This window comes from Lissotriton helveticus, chromosome 3_1, assembly GCF_964261635.1.
Source record: "Lissotriton helveticus chromosome 3_1, aLisHel1.1, whole genome shotgun sequence".
In the NCBI taxonomy this organism is placed as follows: domain Eukaryota; kingdom Metazoa; phylum Chordata; class Amphibia; order Caudata; family Salamandridae; genus Lissotriton; species Lissotriton helveticus.
This window is the reverse complement of record NC_136061.1, coordinates 1,098,997,367-1,099,023,598: the sequence shown is the minus strand read 5'-3', so window position 1 is coordinate 1,099,023,598 and position 26,232 is coordinate 1,098,997,367. Positions and strand designations below refer to the sequence as shown.

The window sequence follows — 26,232 nt, the reverse complement described above, 5'->3', positions numbered from 1 at the left end:
GACGCGTTTCGGGCTCAGGCGCCCTTGATCACATAAAGGCTGTGACTGATTGTGGCCATTTTTAAATAATATGCCCTTCCCATTCCGGTCACATGTTTAACAAGCTAGTTATAGACATAGTAAACAGACTGCGTGATGGAAACAAAACAGTCAATTGAAAATCACACATATAAACATATTGATTAATTCTGACCACAGGACCACTTATCATGACCTACTGAAATAATTCATACTATACAATTTTGATAGAACGAAAATTGAGTTTTAACACTCGTGTCATGAAAACAATTAATTGAAATCACATTCTAATCTCAACCAAATCGGTCCAAAGGGCAGTATAAAATTTTCTGGATAAATCCATATATACAAATAAAGTGCAATATAACAATTTTGACATAACTGCATTAATGCATATATTCCATCGTTAATTAGTGACTCTGATCAAAAGGGATTCGCAAAATAATTGCAGAGCATAGCAGCAATATTAATTTTTTCTCAAAAACTGTGCAAAATACCATGTGCAAAAAATGTGTTGTTACGTGCATGATTAAAATGATTGTAAGACAAAAAGATATATCTAAACAACCCGACCAAGGCTGAGACAAAATACATAATGAAAACACAGAGGAGCCCCAATGTGTATCAAGGTGACAGCAACTAAATCGTAGAGATACAATTCATAAAGTCCTCAACTATATTTAAGGAGATTAACTCTCTTACGTAAATGATGCCTTATACCTATTCAAAAATGTCTCAGCCAAAGTGTGAATAAGTGAAAGATTTTGAATCGGCAGTCCTCATACACCGTGTGTCGGAAACTGCCCAATATTCCCATCTCTAATTCAAAATAACAATATGTACATGATAAAAAGAAAAAATGAAATACAGTAAAAAACTATATAGGGTTCTGTATATTAAGGCAGGCGACAAAATCTGGAATTGCAGATACTATATACATTCCTTTCAGTCATCAGAATACATATATGTTACAAACATGTGTACATATCTTCGGTGTTGTTCAGCCCGTTCGGGCATTTGCTATCGAAGTTAAGAATATATTTAGTTTCCAACCTTCTTAGCAGAGCCTCTCTATTACCCCCTCGGCGTGGTTTCGGGACAGAGGATACCACATAATACTTCAAACAGGATAAGTTGTTAGCATGTACCTGCTTAAAGTGGCGTGCCACTGGATAATTGGGATCACTATGTAAAATGGCACGTAGATGCTGAAGAATTCTTTCATGAACCTGCAGCTTCGTACTACCAATGTAGTTAAGCCCACAGGTACAAGAAAGAACATAAACTGCAAATTCAGTTTTGCAATTGAAATTCCCAACTATCTTATGTGGTATAGGGCTGAATGGAGTACGGTATTCTGTTGTGTTAATTCCAAACTTGCACGCACGACATGTGGAGCATTTATAGAATCCATCTTTAGGTTTCAACCAATTTGGTTTACTTTGTATTTCAGGACTCGTAGGATCTAACACTGCTCCCATATTTCTAGCTCTACTAAAAGTGATAGTAGGATTGGATGGTAGATTCATTCTAAGAACGGGATCAGTAAGAACTATTGCCCAATTCTTATTAATGATAGATCTTAATCTACGTTCATTCTCACTATAACCTGTGATTAGTCTTGGACATTGATCCATGGCAGATGACCCAGAGATTGCTGGTGAATTATGTACATCATATGGGGCAGGGTCTTCCTCAATCTGGGCTGGTAATAAACTAGTCCTAGATCTTAACGAGGTTTTAGATAAGGCTAATGTCAAGATCTTGTCAGAGTAACCTCTTGCCTTCATGCGCCGCATGGATGCTGCAGCACAGGCATCAAATTCTGCCTCTGTGCTGCATATCCTTTTTAAGCGTAATAGCTCCCCATAAGGGATGCTTGCAATCAAGTGCTTGGGATGTGCACTTGAGGCATGAAGTATGACATTGCCGGCAGTAGATTTCCTAAACAGGGTACTTTCCACTCTTCCTTTATCTACATACAGTTTTACATCCAAAAATTCCAAACTGGAACTATCTATGTGGTGGGTAAAATGGAGATTCAAACTATTGTTGTTAATATTTTGAATGAATTCCAGTGCTTTTTCTTTACTGCCCTGCCACACGATGAAAACATCATCGATGTATCTATAGTAGTGTTTGATGTTATTTTGCAAAATGGAAGAGTAGTCCCTTTTGAGGACCTGCTCCTCCCACCAGCCAACATGCAAGCATGCATAGCTGGGGGAGAAGCAGGCTCCCATCGCCACACCCCTTAGTTGTTTAAACAACTCCTTTCCAAAAAGAAAGAAATTGTTATTAAGACACCAGCTTATCAAGTTAATTATAGCTTTGTTGTGTTGATAGTATTCACACGGTCTAGAATCCAAAAAGAATTTTACAGCCCTCAAACCTGCCTGATGGTCTATACTGGTGTATAAAGATTCTATGTCCAATGATAGTAACAACATATCATCAGACCATTGGATATCCTTAATTTTACCCAAAAAATCACCAGTATCTTTAATATAACTAGGCAGGGTTTTTACATGACTCTGTAAAAAGAAATCCACATATTGGCCCACCTGTTCCGCTACACTCCCTATAGCCGAAATGATAGGCCTGCCAGGAATAGGAGACACACCTTTATGCACCTTAGGTATTAGGTACAATATTGGTACAATAGGATGTTCGTTGTGCATAAATTTAAATTCATCATTTGAAATCAGGCCGTCACTGCGTGATTGTATCAACAGTTTCTTAAGTGAGTTCGTGGCCATATTGTATTTCTTGATGTTAGACGGCTCATAGCAATTTATGTCATTCAATTGGCGTTTGGCTTCCTTGATGTAATCAACTCGGGGCCATATTACCAAGTTGCCGCCCTTATCTGATTTTTTGATGATGATTTCATTGTTCTCACTAAGTTTTTTCATCAACTTGGCATAGTCTTTTTTCCTTTGTTCAATTTGTTTCTTTTGTTTAAACTTTTTGGATTTTTTAGCTTGTACTTGTTTATTCAGTTTTTTAATGTCCTCGACCACACAGTCGTGAAACGTATCTAACGCATCTCTTGGCATCATGGGGATATATTTAGATTTCTTCTTGAAGGGACTGATCCCAGCACCCTTCTGCAACAGATTGATGTTTCGCATCCTGGTTTGCGTAGATGGATCATACTCAGTATCAACTGATTCTGCCTCGCCAGTATTTAAATCATGTAGGTCTAGGTATGTTGGAATATCCGCCGCTTCAATACCTAGACTTTCTACATGATTGCTAGAATCTCGCTGTAACTCAACGCCCTTATCTTTGATGTTTCTCAGAGAAAAATATTTTTTTAACTTGAGTTTCCTCACAAATCTGAAAACATCTATTCTCGTCGCGCTGTAGTTAAAAGTTTGGCTGGGGCAAAAATTGAGACCTAGCGACAGCAAGGATTTTTCTGAATCCGTCAAGGGCACATTGGACAGATTAATGATAGTTCTATCACCATTTACTTCTTCCGTGTCCAATTGCTCTTCTTTTTGTTCTTTCCTCTTTTGTTTGTACTTTTTTCGTCTTTCTTTTCTTCGTCTGTTTTTTCTTGATTTTTTTGCTGTTGTTTGCTGTCTTATATATATATATCACCGCTCAATTTCCCTCGCAAGAGCAAAGGAACGGACCGCACTCCGTGGATAAGGTCAATTATTGTTTATTTCTCAAAATGCAGCAACAGGACGTGTTTCGGCTTCGCGCCTTCCTCCAGCTGTTACTTCACAGCACAAAAATTCTTTTTTTAAAATAAAGTTTTAACTTAATGACATCATTTCCTATAATGAACATCAACGATGGACTCAATTTCATGCCTAAGATGCGGCCATCTTGGAGTGTATAAGTTACCACCACTTTAACCAAGTGACTAAACATCAACGCAAAAATAAAGCCCTTGATGGGCACATTGTCAAACCTAATCATTCAATTTACTGAAACACTTTATCAGTTCATGTTTTTCAAAAATTAATATTATCGTTTTGTAAAAATAAATGAAATTAAGGCCAAGATGGGCGTATTTGCGAATGACGCACAAGACCTTTTCAAGTTTTTTCTATCTATGTATGTACCTGTTAAAGATTTTCTTATTTGTTGTACACACATTGCTCTTTACTTTAATAGATAAACCACTGGGTAGTCAACTAGATAAAGCTTAGAAACAGGAAAAAAAGATCACTACAGTTATGGTCAAATAAGTAAGCCACATTATAAAGCTTGTAAAAAGTTGCAATAGAAAAGGTAAATAACCTTCAAGACTGCGATAAAGTTATTCCTGAAGTCATAGCCCTAATTACATTAATAAACTCAGGGTACACAGAAATAGTTCATTAGAATACTAGACCTTGGTTTAAGCATATTTGTAAGGGAATTCCTCTTTTTACATGATTACCTCCAACGTTTGGACTGATGCGGCTGGTTTTTTTACTCAGAGAGTGCACTGAGACCTGCTAAACCAGACCTCAGTGCCAGTGTTCAAACCCCTTGCAAAGTGTAGGTTCAATTGGCTATCCCCAATTGGCAACAGTAAGCCGACTTATATGTCCCTAGTATGTGGTACCAAGTTTCCCAAGGCATGTAAGGCAGTTAGTTCACCCTGTGATTGCTAGTTGCCACACATAACTGGAGGCTGTCATAGGTCAGGAGGGATCCTGGTAGGCCACTGACTAGTGACTGCATCATTCTAGACATAAATATGCTACTCCTGCCACACTGAACCTCAGATTATGATGTAACTGGTGAAGGACTAAAGAAGAACTGCCCTGCTGACCCCAGGACCAGGCAAAGAGCATCTGCACCACCGGCCGACCTAGAAGAACCAGCACCATGGCCATCAAAGTTAGAGTACCCCAACTCGGCAAGTCAGTAGCCACTTCTGGCTGGTGAACCACCACTGACCGCTGCTGGGCATCCAAAGAGACCAATCCGCCACAGTCAAATGTGCCACTGAGTCTGCTGTCCCCAGGAGTGTTGTCTGAGTCCAGACTGGTCACCCAAGAGGGACACTAGCCTCCACCAAAGGATACCGCTGGACACCCTGTGACCGGAGACTGCTAACCCAGCAGCTGCTGGCTGCTGGCCTTCTACTGGCTCAAAGAGGACTTCAAAGAACCCTGACCTCTGTGGCCAAAGTCACCCCATCTGACCTGTGGACCAAAGAGTTACCCCGAGGACACCCCCATCCATGACACTGCACCCAGAGCACCATTGAGCATCCTCCATCTCCTGTACAATCAGCATCAGGATCGCTCTATTAAAGTCAATGGTGGTCGTACTGTGACGTTCAGAACTGGATGGAGAATGCGTTGGGAACCAGGTAACTGTCTAAATACCGTTTAGTGGTCCTGTGACCTTCTCCCTGCTGGATTTCGATGCCGTAGTCAGGCCAGAGTAGCCGAACACAACACTTTCAAACTTTTCAAAAGTTCACAAACTTTATGGTGACCAATGCTTGTTTGTGGTTGAACTGAGATTTATGTGTTTTTTTTTAATCTATATCTATGGAACACTTTGGTGGATATGGCTCATCCTGATCTCTAAAAATGTAATCTATGTTTATAAATTGGAGTTGGATTTCTTTTGTTTTGTGGGACTTTCTTATTTTGTTGTACTTCTAAACACTTCACACTAGTTCCTTTGTTTAAGCCTTATTGCTCGAAGCCATGGCTGAGCTAATAGTTTTACAAATGAGCCTGTCTGGGTGCAAGACAATTTTTACATGTTAAGGTCACACAACCATGATATATAATACACCTACATCATCACAATCTTCATCTTCTAAAACCTTCTAAAGGGTTTGAAACAAGCATTCATAATGAAGATTTATGACTATATCAAAATTAAATTATTATGGGTGCTAACATTTCCTTGGTCTACTCCGTCTACACTGGCTGATCCTATTTGGTGTCTGCATGCTCAGTAAGCTCCTTGTCAAACTTAGTACCAGTGGGCATCCCTAAAATAGCCATACTTGGTGTTCTCTTCCGAACCATCTTCAGAGACTTCTAGTTTCTCCTGCCAATTTTTCTTTGGATGTCATGCATATTATCCGTCATCTTTTTTCTTGTTAACACAGATGTATTCATTCTGTACTGACTGTCTATGTACATCATAATGTTAAATCTGGCTTACTAAAACAGCAATCATTTACTTTGTTCCTCTGAATCCAAAAACGTTCAATCTCCAATTGCCACCAAACCCTGGGTTTATTTTGACAGTATTATAAGACTCATGAAGTGCCACCCCCAGCAAATTCTACATGCTCAAATTTCACAATTCCATTCCACATCAGCTCATACTTTAAATTGCCAATACCATGGGTAATGCAGATGATTTTACTAAGCTGGGCTATTGACCTATTCCACTCCTTGGCATCTGTCATTACTTATTCCAACTCCTTGAAAATCCAAATTTGCAGCTTATTTATGTTCAACAAAGTTGCCAGATAAACCTCCTCCACCATCTTCAGACTCTCAGCAGGCTAGCTCAGAATGAAGGATCCCTGAATACGTACATAGCTTTATGTCCAAAACACTGCCCTCATGCCTAGCACAGAATTGGTCTGTTGGATACCTGGACGGTTCATTTAAATATTTCAAAGTCATCCCTAAATGTGTGTAGCAGTTCTGTATGTTCACTACAGATATCTCACTAATCCTCTTTGACCTAAAAGTTGGCACCTGCCGGATCACATTGGAAACAACTCAGCACCACTTTTTAGGTTGAGCATTCGAGACCTATTGTAATTTCTTATGTTGGGTTAAAGCCATCCCCCAGCTTTTGATTTGTTTGTTTCAGTGACCTTCAAATATTCTTGCTTGCCAGTGGTCAGTCCTGCCTCTTTGTCCCTCCTTCCTCTCTTCCGTTCCTCCCATGCAGCAGGGACTACGTACTGTATCAATACACTACAGTTCTTTGTCTGTTCTCTGAGGTACTACTTTATTTCTTTGTTTCCTGCTCTGTTTCCGTTTGCCTGTGTGTAGTTCCTGCACCATAGCTAATTACATTTAAATACAGTTTCCCTCCCTACCACTTCCTCTTAATTCCACAGTTGTACTGGGGGTACGTCTTGCACCATGCCTCCCACTTCGTTGTTTATATTGTTTAGGTTTTTAGCAATTTTTAATGTTAATCGTCATTTAGGCTATTTTTAGTAGGGTGTCAGTGTGGTCGTTTTGGGCTTTGTTCTAAGGAGGATTGGGTTTGTTTTATGTTGCAGTCAGCAACAAACAGGAGCATTAATCCTTTTTGCCGACATGCACTATGATCCCAGTGTCATACAAGCTCAGATTTCTTTTTTGCAACTGGCATACGCAATGTGACAGCCTTCGCCACACAAGGGACGACATGAGAGGAGTACAGTGCACAGGCTGAAATCTCGTTATTGCATGGGTCACCTTATGAAACCCCACTCCAGTGGATGAGTAGGATGGGCCCGGTTGAGCAATTCTTTTTTCTTTATATGCAGGCATGAATAATTCTGCAGGCAGGACGGAACCATAAAGCTATAATCCAAATGATCAGGCGGCAGCGCAAGGGATGTCTGCAACCTTTCACCCCCTCCCCTTGTGCTGCAAGAGGTAGCGGGCCGACCAGGTAGTCCGTGGGCACACACACAATGCCGGGGATGTGGATATAAAGCTATATTTTTGTTCTTCTTTTGTTGGTCAGTCTGATTAAAAGTGTCAACACCTCACACGCATCCCCATCGGCTGCAGACTACCACCAAACATACCCATACCATCTCTAGAATTCACGAATTAAAAATAAATCTCCTCTTTACCTTGATGCCCTAGTTTTACAGACAGCACCCTCCCTTCACACTGTGTGAGCTACGGTCATGATTATACAGACACTAAAGAAGCGCAGCGGCGCATGTCTGAAATTCAAAGTACTCGACTGAGGTCAGATTCAGTGACACTTTTCATTGATTCATTTTTGTAACACGGGCGCTCAGAAACAATGCGGGCCTCTGGGCAGGCTAGCCGCCTCCCAAACCCGAGGCAAGGGCGTCGACTGGCGAAGGTAGAGCTGGTACATCCAGTGATACACGCCTCCCGTATATTGTAGGTGCTATTAGAAATGTTCTTGTTCCACTGCATCCACTTGCAGTGAATATAGCTGAATATAGCGTGTGGTTGAAGCCACAGAGGCAGAATCTGGGCGAGGGGCAGAATGCCGCAGGCTTGGGGCGAAAGGACTTATCTATTTGGGACATATTCGAATTGCCACACATTTGATTGCATCTGGTGTTTATTACAACTAAGTAATGTATTTAACAAAGTAATTAGAGAACATACAGCCCTGCCCACTTCCCCTTGCATTTTTGGTTAGAGGACACTGCCTCTTCGACGGTAGAGGATACATTTTAATTTACAAGTTCTCAGAGCAGTTTGACGCTTGTTTCTCTCTGCTGCCCCACAATGGAATTTCCCTTCCCTGCCCCTCTTGGTGGGCATTCACGCCCACACGGAAAGGGTGGTGGTCTGCTCCATCAAAATTTCAGTTTTTGGGCCAGAAGAGGAAGGCTTCTCCACACTGCGTGATCCTGGGCCGCACGCTTAATTTCTTGTCACCTCTGTTACAAAAACAAGCAGCGCTCAGAAATAGTGTGGATCGGATGTGAGGCGCTATACTTTAACAAGTACAGGACGCGGCTTCTTTGCCTTATTTCATTTAGTTAATTATGAGTAGTTGTTTCTTACTTTAGCCCGGATGTAAGCTGAAGGTGTTGTGCAGCAAGTATACGCGTCTGGCGGAGGTGAGCCAGAGGCATGGCACTAGTGCGTACAAATCATGGAGGTACTTGAGCGACAGCCCCCAAGCTGAACCGCAGGAATAGCATAGTGCTCAAGAACAAGCTCCGGTCGCTGCTGTATAGCAGTCTACAAACAAGACAGAAAATGCATTAGAGGTGGCAAGAAAAGTGCCCAACAACACATTTCTGGTGTGCTGCTGAAGGCATAATTCTTAAGAGCAAAACACCTTAACTCCAGGCATAAACAAGCATCCTACAGCTGCTGGTATACCGCAACATCACGCTTTAGGGCCTAGATAAAAAGCAACACAAACAAGTTTCATGCACTGTAGGGGTAGCACCCAAAACAAGTATCGAAGTCTGCAGGCACAGCGCCGAATAGCAAGGGGGCTTTGGACGTAGCACCTAAACACAACGTGGGCTGTAGGCATAATGCCCAAAAGACAAGCCTTGTGGGCTGCTTGCATATAAATGAATCTCTGTAAACATAGCGTTAGATAACAACACAACCAAAACTAGCCTTCATGATGCGCAGGTACAGTGCCTAAGGGCAAGGCTACGGCGTTGTAGTAATAAGTGAGCAGCTGAGAAAACATGCATAGTACTTGAAAACAAGCTTCGGGGTGTGCAAGATTAGCGCCTAGCATGTCTACTAGGCTGCATGGATAGCACCAGCGGAGCAGGCTTAAGTTAGCCTCATGCTCTACAGGCATAGTGCTTAGAAGCAAGCATGTGTCTTAGGATGCTGGGATAGTGCCCAAAAGCAAGCCTGACAGGAGGCAGGCATAGCGCCGAGACCGCATCTTGTGGTTACCTGTAGCAGGCCGCAGCGCATTCACTTTATTGGCCAACCCGGGCCTGATACGGCTAAGACCACACAGGCATGAGTTAGTGTTTTTTAGGCCCAGCCTGGGCAGAACATGCGTTGCTCTTTTAGGTCGAGACTGGGCATGCTGTATTGGAGTATAGAATAGAAGCCCCGCCCACTCTCTGCCCATATTTGTCATTGGCTTGTGCCACTGCCCTTCGTAAATACTGGCTTCTGATTTGTGAATAGGCTTGTTAGTCCCTCCTTAGTACAGTCTTGTCCTCATTTGTAACCTCCCATGTGGATTGGCCCTTTTACTTCGGTTGTTACACGGTATGTCTTTTTTAGTCGGAAAATACAATTTTCTTTAATGAGTTTCTCCTACTGCAGGCACGACATGATTTCCTGCAACATTCAGTGCGCCCTGCGTGCTTCACTTTCCAAGCAGCCCGGGACAATGGCGGCCGCTTCTTTGAACAGGATGTTGCATTTACAAGTTTGAGCTATTGGCATTGTAAATGACAATGCCTTTTATCGATGTGTTAATTAGCAAAATCGATAAATAAAATGCATTGTCATTTACAATGCCAATAGCTTAAACTCTCACAAATAAATGCAAGTCTACGCTTGGTTTTTAAATTGCTCTGCACGGTAATGCTTCGGCCCACATGCCGCACTGCCCTGACTGAAGAACCTCCGACATCAGGGTCAGGAGAAGAGCAGGACCGGGTCTGTTTACTCATTAATTTTATCAAAACATTCCTTCACTGCCCCAGCAGATCCTAGTGCTCTCTTCATTCATTGTCCATGGGGCTTGCAGCTGGTCTCGACCTCAGCGTAATATCCTGTGATTCTCGATAAAGATCTTCATTTTCTCATAAAACTGCAACACAAAGAGGGTGATCAGAGAGGCTGGGGTTTAAAGGGGGAGTGTGTTATTGACTATAGGTGAAGGTAAGTTTGGCAAGTGGGGGAAGGCCGCCCTTGTTGTTGTTATATTAGGTAGTAGCTTTTTGGTTTCTTAGGTAACCGCGAAATGTGTACCTGTTTCTTTCTTTAAAATAAATGTAACCCCTAAAACTACCTTCGGACAGCAATAAAATAATAGCTGGAAACTTTTAGCCTTTTGGAAGTTTCACCTCTGCTTAGCACCCCGCACCCTCCTACCATGCCCCGTAATTGAACTCTACACCCCTACAATCCTCCGATGTTTTTACCACCCTGCTCCCTCATGTTGTTCACAAAATACTTTTCAAAGAAAATAGAAATAGAGCTTTGTGTGTTTCTAACTTCCTATTTTCGATACATGCCAGCGTCTGCGCATATCTGCACGTGCTTTCCTTTACTTGCTTTTATTTTATTTAGCGGGTTGCACTGGGCCTGGCCACTGAATCAAATAAATGTATCTGTCATCTGTGTTTTACCTCTAGGAAACGAGCTAAAATCCTGGCGTCTCCTCTTACCTTTCAGTAACATCAGTGGCGTAACGAATATTGGGGGCCCCCCCCTGCAAGGTATGCGTAGGGGGCCCCCTCCAGACTCTATCAAGAGCTCTCCGGCCGAAGTACTGTGCTGAGTGGGTCCCCGGGAGCGTGGCCGCCCTGCACTAGGGGGCCTGTGTTACGCCCCTGGAATAGACTGTTGTAGAGTTAAGTAGTATAGAGTGGAGTTTATAGAATGTAGTGGCATAGAGTGTTGTGGAGGGAGTAGAGTTGATGGGCTTAGAGTGGAACAGAGTAGCTTGGAGTGGCATAGAGTGGAGTAAAGCAGTATGGAGTGTCATAGAGGGAGTTTTGTAGAGTTGAGTAGATAGTCAGAGGTGAGTGGGATTCAGTGGAGTAGAATTCTGAAGTGTAGTGGAAACAAATATTTTAATACTAATCAAAACAAACTAATACACTAGGTAATGACATTTCCACACATTATTGTTTGTGCTCTGTATAGTTTTATCAGTAAAACTATGTCTGTGCACATTTGATGGTTATTACAATTGAAAATGTGTTGTCTATAATGGTACTGTGCTTGCACACCATGCATGCTCCCCTTTATTCACTCCACTCTACAACCAACGCTCTACTTTACTCCATGACACATCACAACACTCTATGATACTCCACTCTACATCACTACATTCTATGCTACTCCACTCTGCACCACTCTACTCCACTCCACGCCACCACACTCTACGATACTCCGATCTACGACACACTATGACACACTACACCACTCTATGCCACTACACTCTAGGCCTCTCTACTCAACACACTCCATGACACTCTATTCCACTCTACTGTATGCTACTCTACTCCTCTCCACAACACTCTTTGCCACTCTACACCACTTCACTGCGCACCACTCAATGCGATGCCGCTCCAACACATTACTCCGCTCTAAGGCACTCCACTCTATGGCAGTTCACTCTATGACACAACAGTCTACTCCACTCTGACAGTCTGCTTTATGACACTCTACAAAACTCCAGTCTATTCCACTTTACTCCACACCACTCCAAAGCTCTTTACACCACTCTGCTGCACAACTGTACATCCATACACACTATGTCACTCCACTCTATTCCACACAAAGCCACTCCACGACACTATGATCCCCTACTCTAAGACACTCAACTCTAGAACACTCCACTCCACAACCCTCCATGCCACATCACTCTACCCCACTCCACAAAACTCCTTTCTACGGTACTCTACTCCACTCCAGGCAATGCCCCTCTATGCCTTTCACTCTACGCCCCTTCATTCCACTCTTTGACACAACACTCTATGCCCCTTTACTAGAAATGAAAAATAGGAAGAGTAATTTATAACATTATAATATCAGCTTTAAATACTAAATGAATTTTAAGGGGTGGCCTTCACTTAGGATGTTTGTTCATATGTGGAAAAGTAAATTTTGCCATGTTCTGTGTCCCTATGTGTCCTCCATCTTATGTTATGTGTGCATGATTAAATATGCATATGTATCCCCCATGTTTGATTAAAGACGCAATTACAGTTGTGTCCATCTCTAGTATGCCAGTTTCCAGTTCTCGTGAAAGCTACGAGTATCAGGCCTATGTAAAGTTACGTTGCCACGTTTCTCAGTGTGCACGTTATTTTATTGTAAAGTCCCCGTTTCTAGGCCTCAAAAGGGCCCGGACACCAGATTCAGCTCCTGTCTTCTGAGTCCTCGCTGAGGAGCGATACAGCCCCCACCTGTATCCTCGACCCTTCACTTACTTCCTGCCTCACAGTGCCCGGCTCAGCCTGGCTCTGCCTCTGAGTCTGCCAAGAGTATGTTATGATTCTAGTTATCAGTCCAGCCCTCCTTCTCTGCATTCCTAAGCTACTGAATCGCATCAATAGTTTCCGTCATTGTCTAGCCTTTACGTCTCCATGTAAGAGAAATACTGCATTTAATGGTCATTTAATATTCTTCATCACGCACTACATGTAGAGTAATGCATGCACCATTCTTAGAGTCTGTTAGCCTTTACCCCGATAACTTTTGGATTCTATCAACATGTTCTCTAAACATCAGATACTAGATACTGTTTAGGTACATGTCGCCCTGACTCTCCAGACTTCAGTCTCTGCTCCTAGCACAGAGTTCATAGCCCCCAGCTTCTCCTAGTAACACGTCATTGTCAGTTTGCGCGCACCATTAGGTTAGAGGTCCCGGCTCCTTAGGTAGCCCCCTCCATGTTTCCGCCCCATTTATGACATATTCTGTTACGTTTGCATCACATGTCTATGTATACGCCCCTGTTACACCCATTTTCACCCTTATCTTTCGCGACTGCTATTGACCACACCCACTGCTCCGCCTACTGTAATTCATTGTAATGCAACTGTTTTAATATATATATTGGTGCACTGTTATTAAATGTTACCCATTCCCTTACGCCGATCCTGATCCTGTCCCAGGCAGCGCTGCCATCCCATTCCTGTGCAGGTTGTCCTGTTCCCGTCCTTTATGCTGTATTAAACCTGCAAACTCCTACTACCTCGAATCTTGACTCTTATTTATTGAGCTATCTGTTATTGCTATGTCCAGACAAACCTAGATCCGGTATTATTTATTTATATACCACACATACACAATCTCAAGATACAAATTAAAGAAAAAAAAAAGTAAAACATTATTAAAAGGGACCCTGCTCCACACACCTCTGCAGACGATACATTAACGAGATAGGAGGGGCTATTTTATAGCCCAAGTTGTGTACTGAATACCTGGATGCACCAGTGTGAATTATGAGCATGTTAATGGTGATGCAGCCTTAAGGCCGACCAGCAGTGCATCCAAAATGCTCAGGGGAGAGAGTTGGTTTTCAACCCCATAAACTCCATTCAGTTCCTGGCTTCATCCCTGAGCAGATCTTAGGTATTCAAGGGACAACTGGTGAAAGGGCGAGGATGTAGGCGTTCTGGAAGGAGATAACATTACAGGCGAGGTCAGAAGCGACAAGAGCACACGTCCACTGTTCTGGTGATAAATCGTAGGGTGAACCACCAGGACATTGTACAAGTCTTGCCTTCTAACTCCTTCTACCTCCAGTAAAGCATGCCCTTTGTCTTCGTTTATGGACGGGAAGAGGCAAGGCGGGCCAGTGTGCTATCTGGGTAGAGTTGCTTTTGGAGTGACAGAGGGAACCTGCCTTACCCGACAGGTATTTCACATTTCAAATCCTTTTCATGATGAACAGCGTGGGAGAGTGCAGTCGGCGGGGCCCTCATGGCTGGAGGAGGGCCAGGATTTACTGGTAGCTGCTCCTGCACCAGTGTCGAGCGCGCGACACAGCACCCTGCACTGTCGCCAGGGCAAATTCAATGCATTGTCCACACCAGTAAACATTGCGTGCCTGGGAAGGGTTAATAAAGTCGGGCAACCGAAGGGGAAAATGGGAGACTTTGCGGGGCTTGTGTGTCAAGGGCATGCTGGATGTAGGCAGGCTGGTGGACACACATTACAGTAACAGCACACAAACCACCCAGACGTGCACACAACTGTAATAGAGAGCTCTAGGCATGCTCTACAATACGTGTGAGTTCGAGTAAGCCACATGGTTATTCATCAAATGTTGCAGACTGTCATTCCCATTGTGTGTGCTCATAGCTGCCAAGGTTTCAGATTGCTTATGTGTGACATTTTCATAATTGCAATGTAATTAGAAGTGACATTTCAACGATTATGAGTGACACTTTCTCTTGAGCAAAACCAAGCAAAAAAGCTGAAGGAAACATCCAAGTATCAGAAATTACAACTATTTGAACAACAGAAACTGTTAAAAATCTTAAAACTGCTGCAAAGCACCAGAAATTGTAGATCTTGACATCAGGGTTTTAAGAGGGTTGAAAAAGTGGGAGGGTCTCTAAAAGGAGCATGCATGGCCAATGTTATTAAGCATATGGCGTAAACAGAATCCTTTTTCTCTCCACTTCGGCATAGCTTTCACAGGCGCAGTACCACTAGAGTTTACTTGTTTATGTCACTTTTGCCTTTTTATTTTCATTATCATTGAAGAGGACAAATTCGATAATTGGACTGAAAGAAAGTACACAGAGGCATATGATGGGGTGGCAGCAGTGGACAGGACAATTAGACCCATTCCTCGCAGTGAGCATGAGACTTACACCCCCAAAGGTGAAAGCAACATGTTTGCACCTTGGACTGTTAGACTGACATATTTACCATGATGAGCATTGTTCTCTACCTGAAAACACTGGACAGGTAGTAATGTGTTTTTGGGTACTTACTGATGTTGCAATTGTGTACGTGGGACAGCCACTGTGATGTACAGAATAACAGTATGAGTTGTGTGGATGAAATGCGTGGTGTGCAAAGTCTCTACAGTCACCAGGTGCACAGTGAGGATGGCTGGGACCGCAGGCAGCGAAGGGCCCATCACTGTAGCGTCAGAGCAGACCAGCCTACAGTCTGAGCATAAGCCCGGGGATAGAACAGTGATCTTGTTTTATTCCAGTTACAGATTAAGAACGGAGATCTGAAACGAGATTCAGAGAGCAAATCTTCTGGTGTTTTAAATTGGTGCCTCAGCTGTACTACGAAGTTCCGGCGTCCAGCAGTACACTCCGCAGCCACCCCTCACTCCCCGCCCTCCCTGCCTGCCTAGCGTCACTTTGTCCCAGCTGCTACGCTCTTCAGCTTGTCCAACAAAAAAATCATGCAGTTTTTTTTATGCAAAGCAGAACGTCGCGATATTTTTATTCTAGGGGGCCATAAGGGTAACAGCTAGGCCTGGGCGTAGGACTACGCTATGCTGACGCAGTTTGTGCAACTACACGCTATGCGAAGCGAATTGCACGTAGCACTGTGCAAAAACGCGTAGCGTAGTGGGCATATTTTGCTTGCTCGCGGTCCTCCACGTCAAGTTGGCGACCGCGAGCGAGCAAAATGACATCCCGGCGAGACTTTTTCCTCGTTCGCGATCAGCAACATCAAGTTGACGATCGCAAGCGTGGAAAATAGACCTCCAGGCGAGATTCTTAACGCGGGAGGTCAGGCTTCTCATTGCGAGTGGTCGCGTATGCTCGCGACTGCTCGCGATGAGAATCTACCAGTCCACATTGACAAAGCTGCTGCTCGAGTAAAAATCTACTCGAGCGGCAGAAAACGACCACTTGTACTGTGCAAGATATCGTTTGCAATGATTGCACAGTGCGGACAAACATCCGGCACTGTGCAATCATTGCGAACAGCATTTCTCTACCGCACTACGCAGTTCGCGTAGTGCTACGTGTAGCTCACGTAGTGCCGGGTGCACTTCGCGTAGCTACGTGTAGCGCAACTACGCCCAGGGTTAGTAACAGCCTTCTGGAACAGCTGAGCTCATTTAACGTGCGGCAACAGTCGGCCATGGAATGCAAATGTGCAACTTGCTTTTGTGCCTGGTTAACGGAAGTTTATGTTGTGTGCATGTTCAAAGGTGTACCTGTACTGCAGGGCTGAACGGAGATCCATCGTTGCTGTTAAAGGCAGCTGAAAAGAAAGCAGCCTTCAATCCCTCAACCTCTGAGGATATGCCCTGGTGTCCACCCCCATCGCACTCCACAGCGCCCGAGGCCTCTCAGGCGTCATGCTGATGCTGCCGAGGACGGTATTACTGTGAGCAGTGCACTGACTGACTTATGCGGTCGCACGCTGGGACGCGGACAGGACACAGTGACTTCCCACCTCTGAGCCCCCGCTTACTAAATCCGCCCTCACTTCTGACCAGTATGTGAGGTCACCCCACCCTCCCCCGCGGCGCCACAGTCAGTAATCACACAACCACTAAAAACAGGCCCTGCCCCGGCCGCCCCGTTGTCTCGGCATTGGGCACAGAGCACTACCTCAGCCCGCAATCGGGAACTGAGGCCCCCTGGAGCTTGGGGGCCCTCCCGCACCTCAGGGCTGCGGGGGCTGTGTTACGCCCCTGTGGCTGTGGCAATAATGACAGTACCACAGCCATTACAACGATATCAGAGGTTGCCCGCTAATCTTAGGGCACATCTGATGGCAAGTTTGTTATTGATCGTCGTTTCTGCAATTTCACTCTGGCAACCTTTAGCTGCCAGAACCATTTGTGAACATTAGTTGTGTTTGTGGTGTATTATCGCCCCAACTCAAAGTAATTTCCACACATAACTGTTCAGAAGAAAACATATTCGCAAACCTTTCAAGAAGGCTTTTTATCCACTCTGCCGCATAAATTGTGTAATGATGCCGCTACACGTGTCTGCTTCCCTTTGTAAAACCCAACCTTTAATTTCAGTGCGCTTTAAGTCCTCTAAATTAATGGCTGTGTACATGTGATATGAATCTTCATTTCTGCCAAATTGCACTATTTAGCGCATCTGTGGCATGCACTTCATAAACAAACCACCACAATTCTGTCTTCAAACTTTAACACTAGGGGCTAGGTCTACCCCCGAGCTAGTTTAACTAGTAAACCACGTTTTCGGCTGCTATAAAAGAAGGGGAAAACATTAATTTTTTTGTAAGTAATTTGACATGAGAGCGTAAATCCATTGTAAATGCAGTGCAGAGGTACAGATCGACCTATCGATATTACGGAATATGTGAAGCACTGACTGATCCAGTTGAAATGCACTTCAGATTGATGTTTAAAAAGAGTGACTTTAATATAGAGATTCTTGGCTACGTGCTTTCATTCGAATGGAGAGGGCAGGGTACTCCTCTCCCTGATTTTGTTATATTTATTGATTCTACGAGAGAATGGAGGGGGATTAACAGCAACAACAAAGTTTACATTCAGGGGCGTAGCTTCGGGAGTTATTAATCCCCCCATTAAATGACCTTTCAGATGAATAGATCAGTACAGGGGCCTTCAGTCGGGTATCATTAGTGGTCTGCCGGATTTCACCTTGGAATTTTGTATAAACACCTGACAAGAACGCACACACACACACTCTCTCTCTCATATCTGTATTGAAAGCTGAAAACATGTTTATTTTACAAAATATTGTGTTTCTCTCATTTACTTCTTCTAATAATCGATATTCCTATCCCTTTCCACTGCCTCGGCCCGCAATCAGGAGCTCTCCAGCTGAGGGGGCCTCCTGGAGCATGGGGGCCCCCGGCACCGCGGGGGCTGCGTGGGGCCTGTGTTACGCCCCTGTCATAGGTGCCATTAAATTGGATAGCTGACAACAGCTGTTGTATTGTGTCAAGAGGCTATATTGGGATGAACCTGTTGTTTTTTACAATTACAAAAGTTCATTAAATCGGTTGTCATGCGTATGCATTAAGGTATTATTCATGTATTTACTCTGAGACTTCCGTTAAGCCACAAAGCAAAATGCCATTCCACATAATAACACTCCATAACAAACAATCACACTCCACAAAATTACAATTCACTCAATATCACATAACTATCCACATAATTCCACAGCACACCATACCACGTAATTCCACTATACAAATCCACTCCACACCACATATTTCCACACCACACAATAACACAACTAATACAATACAACCCACATAATTCTACTACACACCACATAATGCACCCCATTACTCAGGGAAAAAACAGTGCCATTCACAAGGCCAATATCTCTAACTCAAACAAATGCGAGACCTATTGCATATCCATTGCTTCTTTTTATTCCTCCCCCCATCCTGCCTACCCTTGATGTCAACATCACTTGAATGTCTCCGTCTGTAACGCAACTGGTGCTCAAGGAAAGTGCTCTGATACTTTTGGGTCGAGTTTGCGCTATATAAAACTCCATAAAAAACAACAACAAAAAAACTAGTATCTCACTGACTCACATCTTTCCATCTTGTTGTTAGAATCCATCAAATAGTTTATAAGTACTGTTTGCTTACCTCATGCAAAGTAATGTCTTTTGAGATTGTCAGCAAGCAAAGGCAAACAACAAAATAAGTTTGACAAAAAGCAACTACATCAAGATTTGAAAAACTCTATAGCTTATAGAAAACGGCAGACTGATATTAGATAAAGGTAATTTATGAATGCGCAGTTGCATAAACAGCAAACATTTTTTTAAATACCTGCTTCCCAGTTCACCAAAGCCAAAGGGGAGCCATCTGACCACTGCCAACCAGTAGTTTCACCCAGGTTATTTAAACCTGTCCATACATAAATTCCAGTATTGCTTAACCGTTCTGAAAGGCAAAAGGTACACATACAAAATGTAATCAAATTAAAAGATGGGCTTGTTCACTGGCTCAAATTTTGCAATTTGTAAGAGTGTGGGTGTTCTTTGAATAATAATGTCACCAATGTACGAAGCCATAGACCAGCATTCTCTAAAATAGATAGAGTATCAATTGTTTGAGGAAATGCTATTTTCATGCCATGTCTTTATAAAATACCCTTTGGATGAAGGCCAACTCTTTGTTTACAGTCAAATTTAATGATATATACATATTTATGCTTTGTCATTAAATGTAAATGTGCCTCAATAAAATATTATTTAGAACAAAGTACACAAATAAACGAATATTCACTACAGTGCAAAACTTCTAATTGCAGTTTATTACCACATAAGAGCGAAATTGGTAGAAGGAAAAAACTGTTTACAACTTCACAGATTGTATGTTACAATTACTTTACACAGAGGAACAACTTCCCAGACAGTTAGAAGACCTCTTCTATATGATTTATTCCCACTTTCCACACTCAACGTGGAAATAAATACCATATTACACAGTGCACATCTGGACGGTTGGTAGTAGAATAATAGAATAAAATATTGGGTGACAGAAATGTTGTGTCCTAAATATTGCTTACAAATATATCGCCCCACTGAAGTTTATTCATTTATTTCAAAGGTTTTATATAGCGCTACTGGATCAAAGCGCTTTACAAGGATGGTGAACATAATGAGATAAAATTAACAATTACGCGAAAAAAAGTTACAGTATGATACTGCATTCAACAGGGCTAAGGGGGCAAGGAAACAGAGAGATAAAATTAAGTGGAAAATTAATATTAAAAGTTAGGAGAGAGAGGGGGTGAAGAGAGGGGGAGTGAGAGAATGAAGGGATTGAGAGGGGGTGGGAAGAGGAGTTGACAAGGGAAGAGAAAGGAGTGAACATGGTCAGAGTCAGTAACATTAGATATCCCAATACTTGTTGAGAAGAAGTACTTTGAGTTCCTTTTTGAAGAGAGGGTAAAAGGGATTGCAGCGAAGATCCTTAGGGAGAGAGTTCCAAATTGTAGGAGCGTGACCAGAGAACGCACAGTATTGGGTCTTTTGACATGTGAGTCTGGGTGGGATCAATACAAGGGAGTTTGTGCTCCTCAGGGACCTGGAGCAACCTGCTTTTTGTAGTTTTGTTGTAAGGTAAGAAGGGGTGTTTTGGTTAAGAGCTTTGTGAGTGATGCAGGCAATCTTGTAGGTGGATCTTCCTTCTATTGGGAGCCAACTGAGATTTTTGAGGACGGGGGAGATGTGATCAAATTTTTTACAATCAGAGATGAGTCTCGCAGCTAGATTGAGGGCAGATTTCATCGGTGCAAGATGGATTTTAGGGGTGCCAGCCAAAGTGGCGTTACCATAGTCAATCCTGGAAAGGACAAGCGATTGGACAACAAGTTTGAAATCGTCTGCTGGAATAAATGGTTTAAGTTTCTTGAGGTGGAGAAGGGTGAAAAGCGCACTTTTGGATGCATTTTTAATGTGGGGGATGAGATTTAGATTCTGGTAGATACTGATGCCTAGGGATTTGACAGAATTAGAGGTGGAGAGTGTGCAGTTAAGAGCGTTGATGTCATTTATCCAGAGTTGAATGGGAAGGGGGTTGTTTTTGGGGGAGAAAATGATGATTTCAGTTTTATTCGGGTTCAGTTTGAGATGGTTCCGATGGAACCAGGTTTGAATTCTGGTCAAGGTCTCATTGAGGTGGAGAATGTCTTTGTAGGATTTGATCTTGTAATATAATTGGGTGTCTTCGGCATAGAGGTGGTAATTGATATTAGCTTGTTTGAGGATGAGGGTGAGTGGTTCCATGAACAGATTGAATAGGGTTGGGGAGAGGATGGATCCTTGAGGGACGCCGAGTGAGACAGGTTGAGGTTTAGAGAGAAAGTGGCTGAGCTTGATTTGCTGTGATCTGTTTTGAAGGAATGAGGAGAACCATTTGAATACGTTGCCATCTAAGCCGAACCGCTCTTTGAGAGTGTTGAGAAGGGTGGGGTGGTGGACGGTATCAAATGCAGCTGAGAGGTCGAGGAGGATTAGTAATGAGGATTCCCCTTTGTCTAGGGAGCAATGAATGTCGTCAGTGATATTTAGCATAGCAGTTTCTGTACTGCATCCCTTTCTAAAGCCGGATTGGAAAACATCAAGGAGGTTGAAGGAGGCGATATGTTTCTCTAATTGCAATAGGACACATTTTTCGAGAGCTTTAGAGAGGAGTGGAATGTTAGAAGTAGGGCCAAGGTTGTTAAGGTTATTGGGGTCAGCAGTTGTGTTTTTGAGAGTGGGTGAGATTTGACCAAGCTGAAGGGAGGTGGGGACACAGCCAGTGGAAGGAGAGGAGTTGATGATTTTGGTCCATATAGGAGCAATGATAAATTTAAGTTCTTGAACCAAAAGGGCGGTAAGAGGATCTTTGGAGAGGGAGGAAGGTTTTAGTTTGGCAATGATATTAGTGATCGTAGATTCAGATACTGGACTAAAATCACTCCATGAGGCATTGTTTTTAGCAGGGGGGCTTATTTTCGGAAAGGTATATTGTTGGGGAAGAGCAGGGAGGGGATGAGAAGGATCGAGAGGGGTGGAAAAAGTAGACGGAGGAGAGTTAGGAGTGTTGGGGAGGGTGTATAGGATGGGAGTAGGTTGAAGTGAGAGTGGGAGGGAAGAGAAGGATAGTTCGATCTTGTTGATTTTGTTCGTAAAGAAACTGGCAATTTCTTGCATCTGTCAATAGAGGCTAATATTTTAGGAGGGCCAGTGGAGGTTGTTTTTTAACAATGTTGAAGAGTTCTCTAGGGCGGTTTCTGGCTTGGCCAAGTTGTGATCGTAGAAAGGAGGCTTTCTCATTAAAGATATGTTTTTTGTACTGGGCTCTAGCAGTTCTAAGGAGAGCCAGATTGTCAACGGTTGGATGATTCCTCCAAACCCGTTCAGAATGTCTAAGGGTCCGTCTTTCGTTATTAAGTTCAGAATTGAACCAAGACTTAGGAGGGTTGCTTTTTTGTTGTTTGAGTTTGATTGGAGAAATTTGGTCGAGGGCTTCAAGAATAGAATTTTTATAATGGTTACTTAGGTCGGTGGTGCTGTCAGAGAGAGGGGGAGAAGTAAGTGGGCCTTAATTGTGGATTCCAATTCGCCAGGAGGAATAAGGTGAAGGTTGCGTGTGGATTTCTTAGGTAAAGAGCTGATGGGGGCGGGGCGAGTCATGGATCTATTCATGGTGAAGAGGATAAGGTAGTGGTCAGACCAATCTACCGGAAGTATATTGGAGAGGGAGGCCAGATCGTTGCTAGTCATAATAGCATCAAGTGTGTCACCTTTGTTATGGGTTGGAGAGTGGCGGTAAACAACCTTTACAACGAAACTTTTACAACGCACTACCATTACAACGCGGTCATTACAACGCAAACTATTACAACACATTGCGCTGGGGGGCGCTCTAGGATAGGGAATATGTTAATTTACTATCCAATAACCTTCCCTAGTGTCCACGGGGACTGGAGTTGGGATAGTAAATTAAACTATTCACTATCCAACACCCAAAAGCACTATGCGTTGTAATGGACTGCGATGTAAAAACCGCGTTGTAAAGGCAGGCGTTGTAACAGCCTGCGTTGTAACGTCATACATCCGAGAGTGGCAGAGTTGGGTCATATTGGTGATGACCATGGTATCATTAAATAGAATGACAGCAGGATCATCACTTTTGTTCCAACGGATGTTGTAGTCACCGAGGAAGAGATTTTTAGAATGTGAGAGCGATTATTGTATAATAAGATCAGTCAACTCTTCCGTAAAGGGGATGTTATTTCCAGGGGGATGGTATATAGTGTGCAACCAGGAGGTGGGGGAGTCAGGCATTATGAGATCAGCGCAAAGGTATTCAAAGGATGAAGGGTCTTGTAGATGAACGAGCGAGATGTTAAGTTCAATTTTAAAAATGATGGTGAGTCCTCCTCCTGTTTTTCGATTCAATCTTCTTTAATGATAGAGTAACTAGGGGGGATAAGCAAGTCGAGGATGGGAGTGGAGTGGGAGGTGAGCCAGGTTTCAGTTAGGAATGCAATGTCAATGTTTTCACTAAGAATGGTTTCAGCAATCTCAGTAGCGTGGCAGGAGGCGGATCGGCAATTAATCAGCATGCAACAGAGGGGAGTGGGGTCGGGCGATTTGGAGGGGGGATAGGTCTAATTTGTTGGGGTGGTATAGGGGAGGTCGGAGGAATGGGGAGTCTGCTTTTTCCTAAGGGAACAGGGACGGTAGACAGTTGAGTAGGGGGGATAGTGGACGAAGGTAGTGAGGGAGAGGTAGTTAAGTTAGTGGAACTGTTAGCTTCAGAGGTTATTGGACAACATTTATTTTAGACAACATTTTTGCCAATGATATTCTGACATGTAGCCACTGTGTGCAAACACACATAGACACACAAACATAAAAATATATTCACTGAAATAAATCTTTAAAAAGTGAGCTATGTTTCTGGCTCAAGCATGTAAAACCACTGAAATTTGCTAGGTATAGTTATCACACACACAAAACAAACCCCATAACTTGCACCGCCAGTCATGTTGTTCTCTTGATAACCACTTGTCTGATTCTGTGTCATTGGCAAATTGCTGTTTTGAGTATGATGGACTTTCTGACTTATGGGGTGTGTCATGTATTGGTTGAAAACCCCCAAAAAAGCTACCTTTCTGTGGTTTAAATGTCTGATCCAGAACAATATATCAATTTAACTGTGTTTTTCACTGAAATGTATTGTTTTTAATGATGCACTTAATTAACCAATCCCTATTACCCAAGGCATTTGACCATGAGTAGTAGTGGTTGGGTGCAGGGCCAGCCCTGTGACCAGGCCCTGAGTCCAACTCGCCATGGAAGCCAACCTCCCCATTGCGCACAGCCTTTGGTCATGCACAGGGGGGTTTGGCCTAAGGGCCAACCCTGTTGCTGACACCCTAGGGTTGCTTTTGGCCAAGCCTTTTTTATAAAATATTTTTTTCTGATTCACATATGCTAAATAGAATTTGTGAATCTGGTGCAAGCTTCACATTCAGAGGCTTGTATTGGAATCAGAAGTCAGATTTCTGATTCACGAATCCAAGACAGGTACATTAGTCTCAGTCTGCCTTTTTAGGTGTCGGGATGAGAAATCTGACTTGCGAATCCATCAACTGTTTTCCACATTGTATTTAATCTAAGATGATGGACTTTGAGGGTACCTCCACTGTGGCCTGAGGGACAGGGTGTGCCTACCCTACCTCCTTATAAAGCATGGTTCCAAAACTGCAGGACATGGGGACAGTGCCCTCATACCTAAAATTGAAAATCTGGTATCAAACTTACTTCCTAACAGAGCTGATGACAGGAAAAAAGATTTATTTATCCAATCATATTATTATTAGTTTTTAACCCTGGAATCAAGAACACCAAAAGTTTTTCTACAAATATAGCAGGACTGTGTATTAGACCAACACAAACTTCATAGTATACAGACTTAGCCCACGTATACCATCAGTAAATGTTGGTGAGTTTTGGCTAGTTCACAGTAATAATAATAATAAAAATAATAATAATAATAATCATAATAATAATGATAATAATAGTTCATTTGTAGAGCACCTGTCTACCCCCAAAGGTGTGTCCCCACGCTAGAAGCACATCAGCAGGAATGGGAAAAAAGTTACCGGACTAGAGTTGGTATAACCATGTTTTCACAGTACCACATCCAATCCATAAGCTGATCAGGGTAACAGATGTTATTGGCAACCTTGAACATGACACTCTGATTCTCAAGGAATCAGTGGAAACATATCTAACCCTTTTGTTTGGTTACACTTGCATGCCCAAGGTAGCACAGTAATGACACAACAATGCATTTTCAAACATTTATTGAAATTATTGTATTCTTGTAAAGAAAGCGTGAGTTTCGATTACTAGAAAGATGAGACACATTACTGAAAACAGCATCATTAGAATAGTAAACAATAAGAACATTTCAACCATATTAATAGTTGCTAATATTTGCCTACTACCATCTATATCTAATAGTATACTAAAGACAGTACAGCTGGAGTACCCTCTGCCAGATCAATTGGGATAGCCTAAACCCCATTCTTTGGTTTTAGGTGTCAGCAAGCTGGTCACAGTGCACAGGTTATCTTCTTTATCAGGATGGTGGTGGGAGTCTGCAGGCTGCATCTCAGTGACAGTTCTCGGAGTTTCCTGACAATTCTAGCAGGGGAAAGCTCCTCTGAAAGAGCATTAGCACAGAAGCTATTTATCTAATAAAGTACTGCAAATGTGTCAGTGGTGCAGTGCTGCTCATTTGATTTCATCTGGCTAAAATAAAGTGTTTCTTGTAAGCACAGAAATAGAGGAAAACAATGGCGCTGTGTTCTTCATATATGACCCTGGACTAACTGTACAGACTACAGGTCGTTAATGCCTGTTAGAGATGCACATACAGCACATTCACACATTAGTAGGAAGTGTGGCAAAGGGTACCATGAGAAAGAAATGTCAACCTAAGGAGATGAATATAAAATGGAGAGATCATGTGAGCCATACTACAAAAGGGCAGCAATACACAAATGTTTCAACACTTTAAAATGAGTTTGGCAACTTTTTAAACAGTAATATCTCAAAACTACTGAACAGATGTACACCAAACCACTGAAAGTAGTCTTTCATAGTAAAGTTCTACTTTCATGCCAAGTTTTGTCTAAATCCATTCAGAGGTTAGGGTTGAAGACATGAGCAAAATATTCGACAGGTGCAAAAAATGGCAGACATTTCTTTTGACCTGAAGTAACAATAACTTGTGCCTCAGCCATGCACAGTGCTGTCATCAATGATGCCAGTGCAAATGTCAGATTATTGCCAGCAATGATGTCATAGAAAATATCAGGAGTGATGTAAAATGTGAGATAAGCAGTGCATGG

The 26,232-nt window shown here is 42.8% G+C and overlaps 1 protein-coding gene across 1 annotated transcript in view; it reads right to left on the bottom strand.

Annotated features, from left to right (window-relative positions):
* Positions 1-26,232, bottom strand: part of PLA2R1 (phospholipase A2 receptor 1) — a 974,624-nt gene that overhangs the window by 634,282 nt on the left and 314,110 nt on the right. Inside the window, exon 5 of the mRNA XM_078681678.1 lies at positions 19,137-19,250. Coding sequence (XP_078537804.1) covers positions 19,137-19,250 — 114 coding nt within the window. The remainder of the gene's footprint in view (positions 1-19,136; positions 19,251-26,232) is intronic.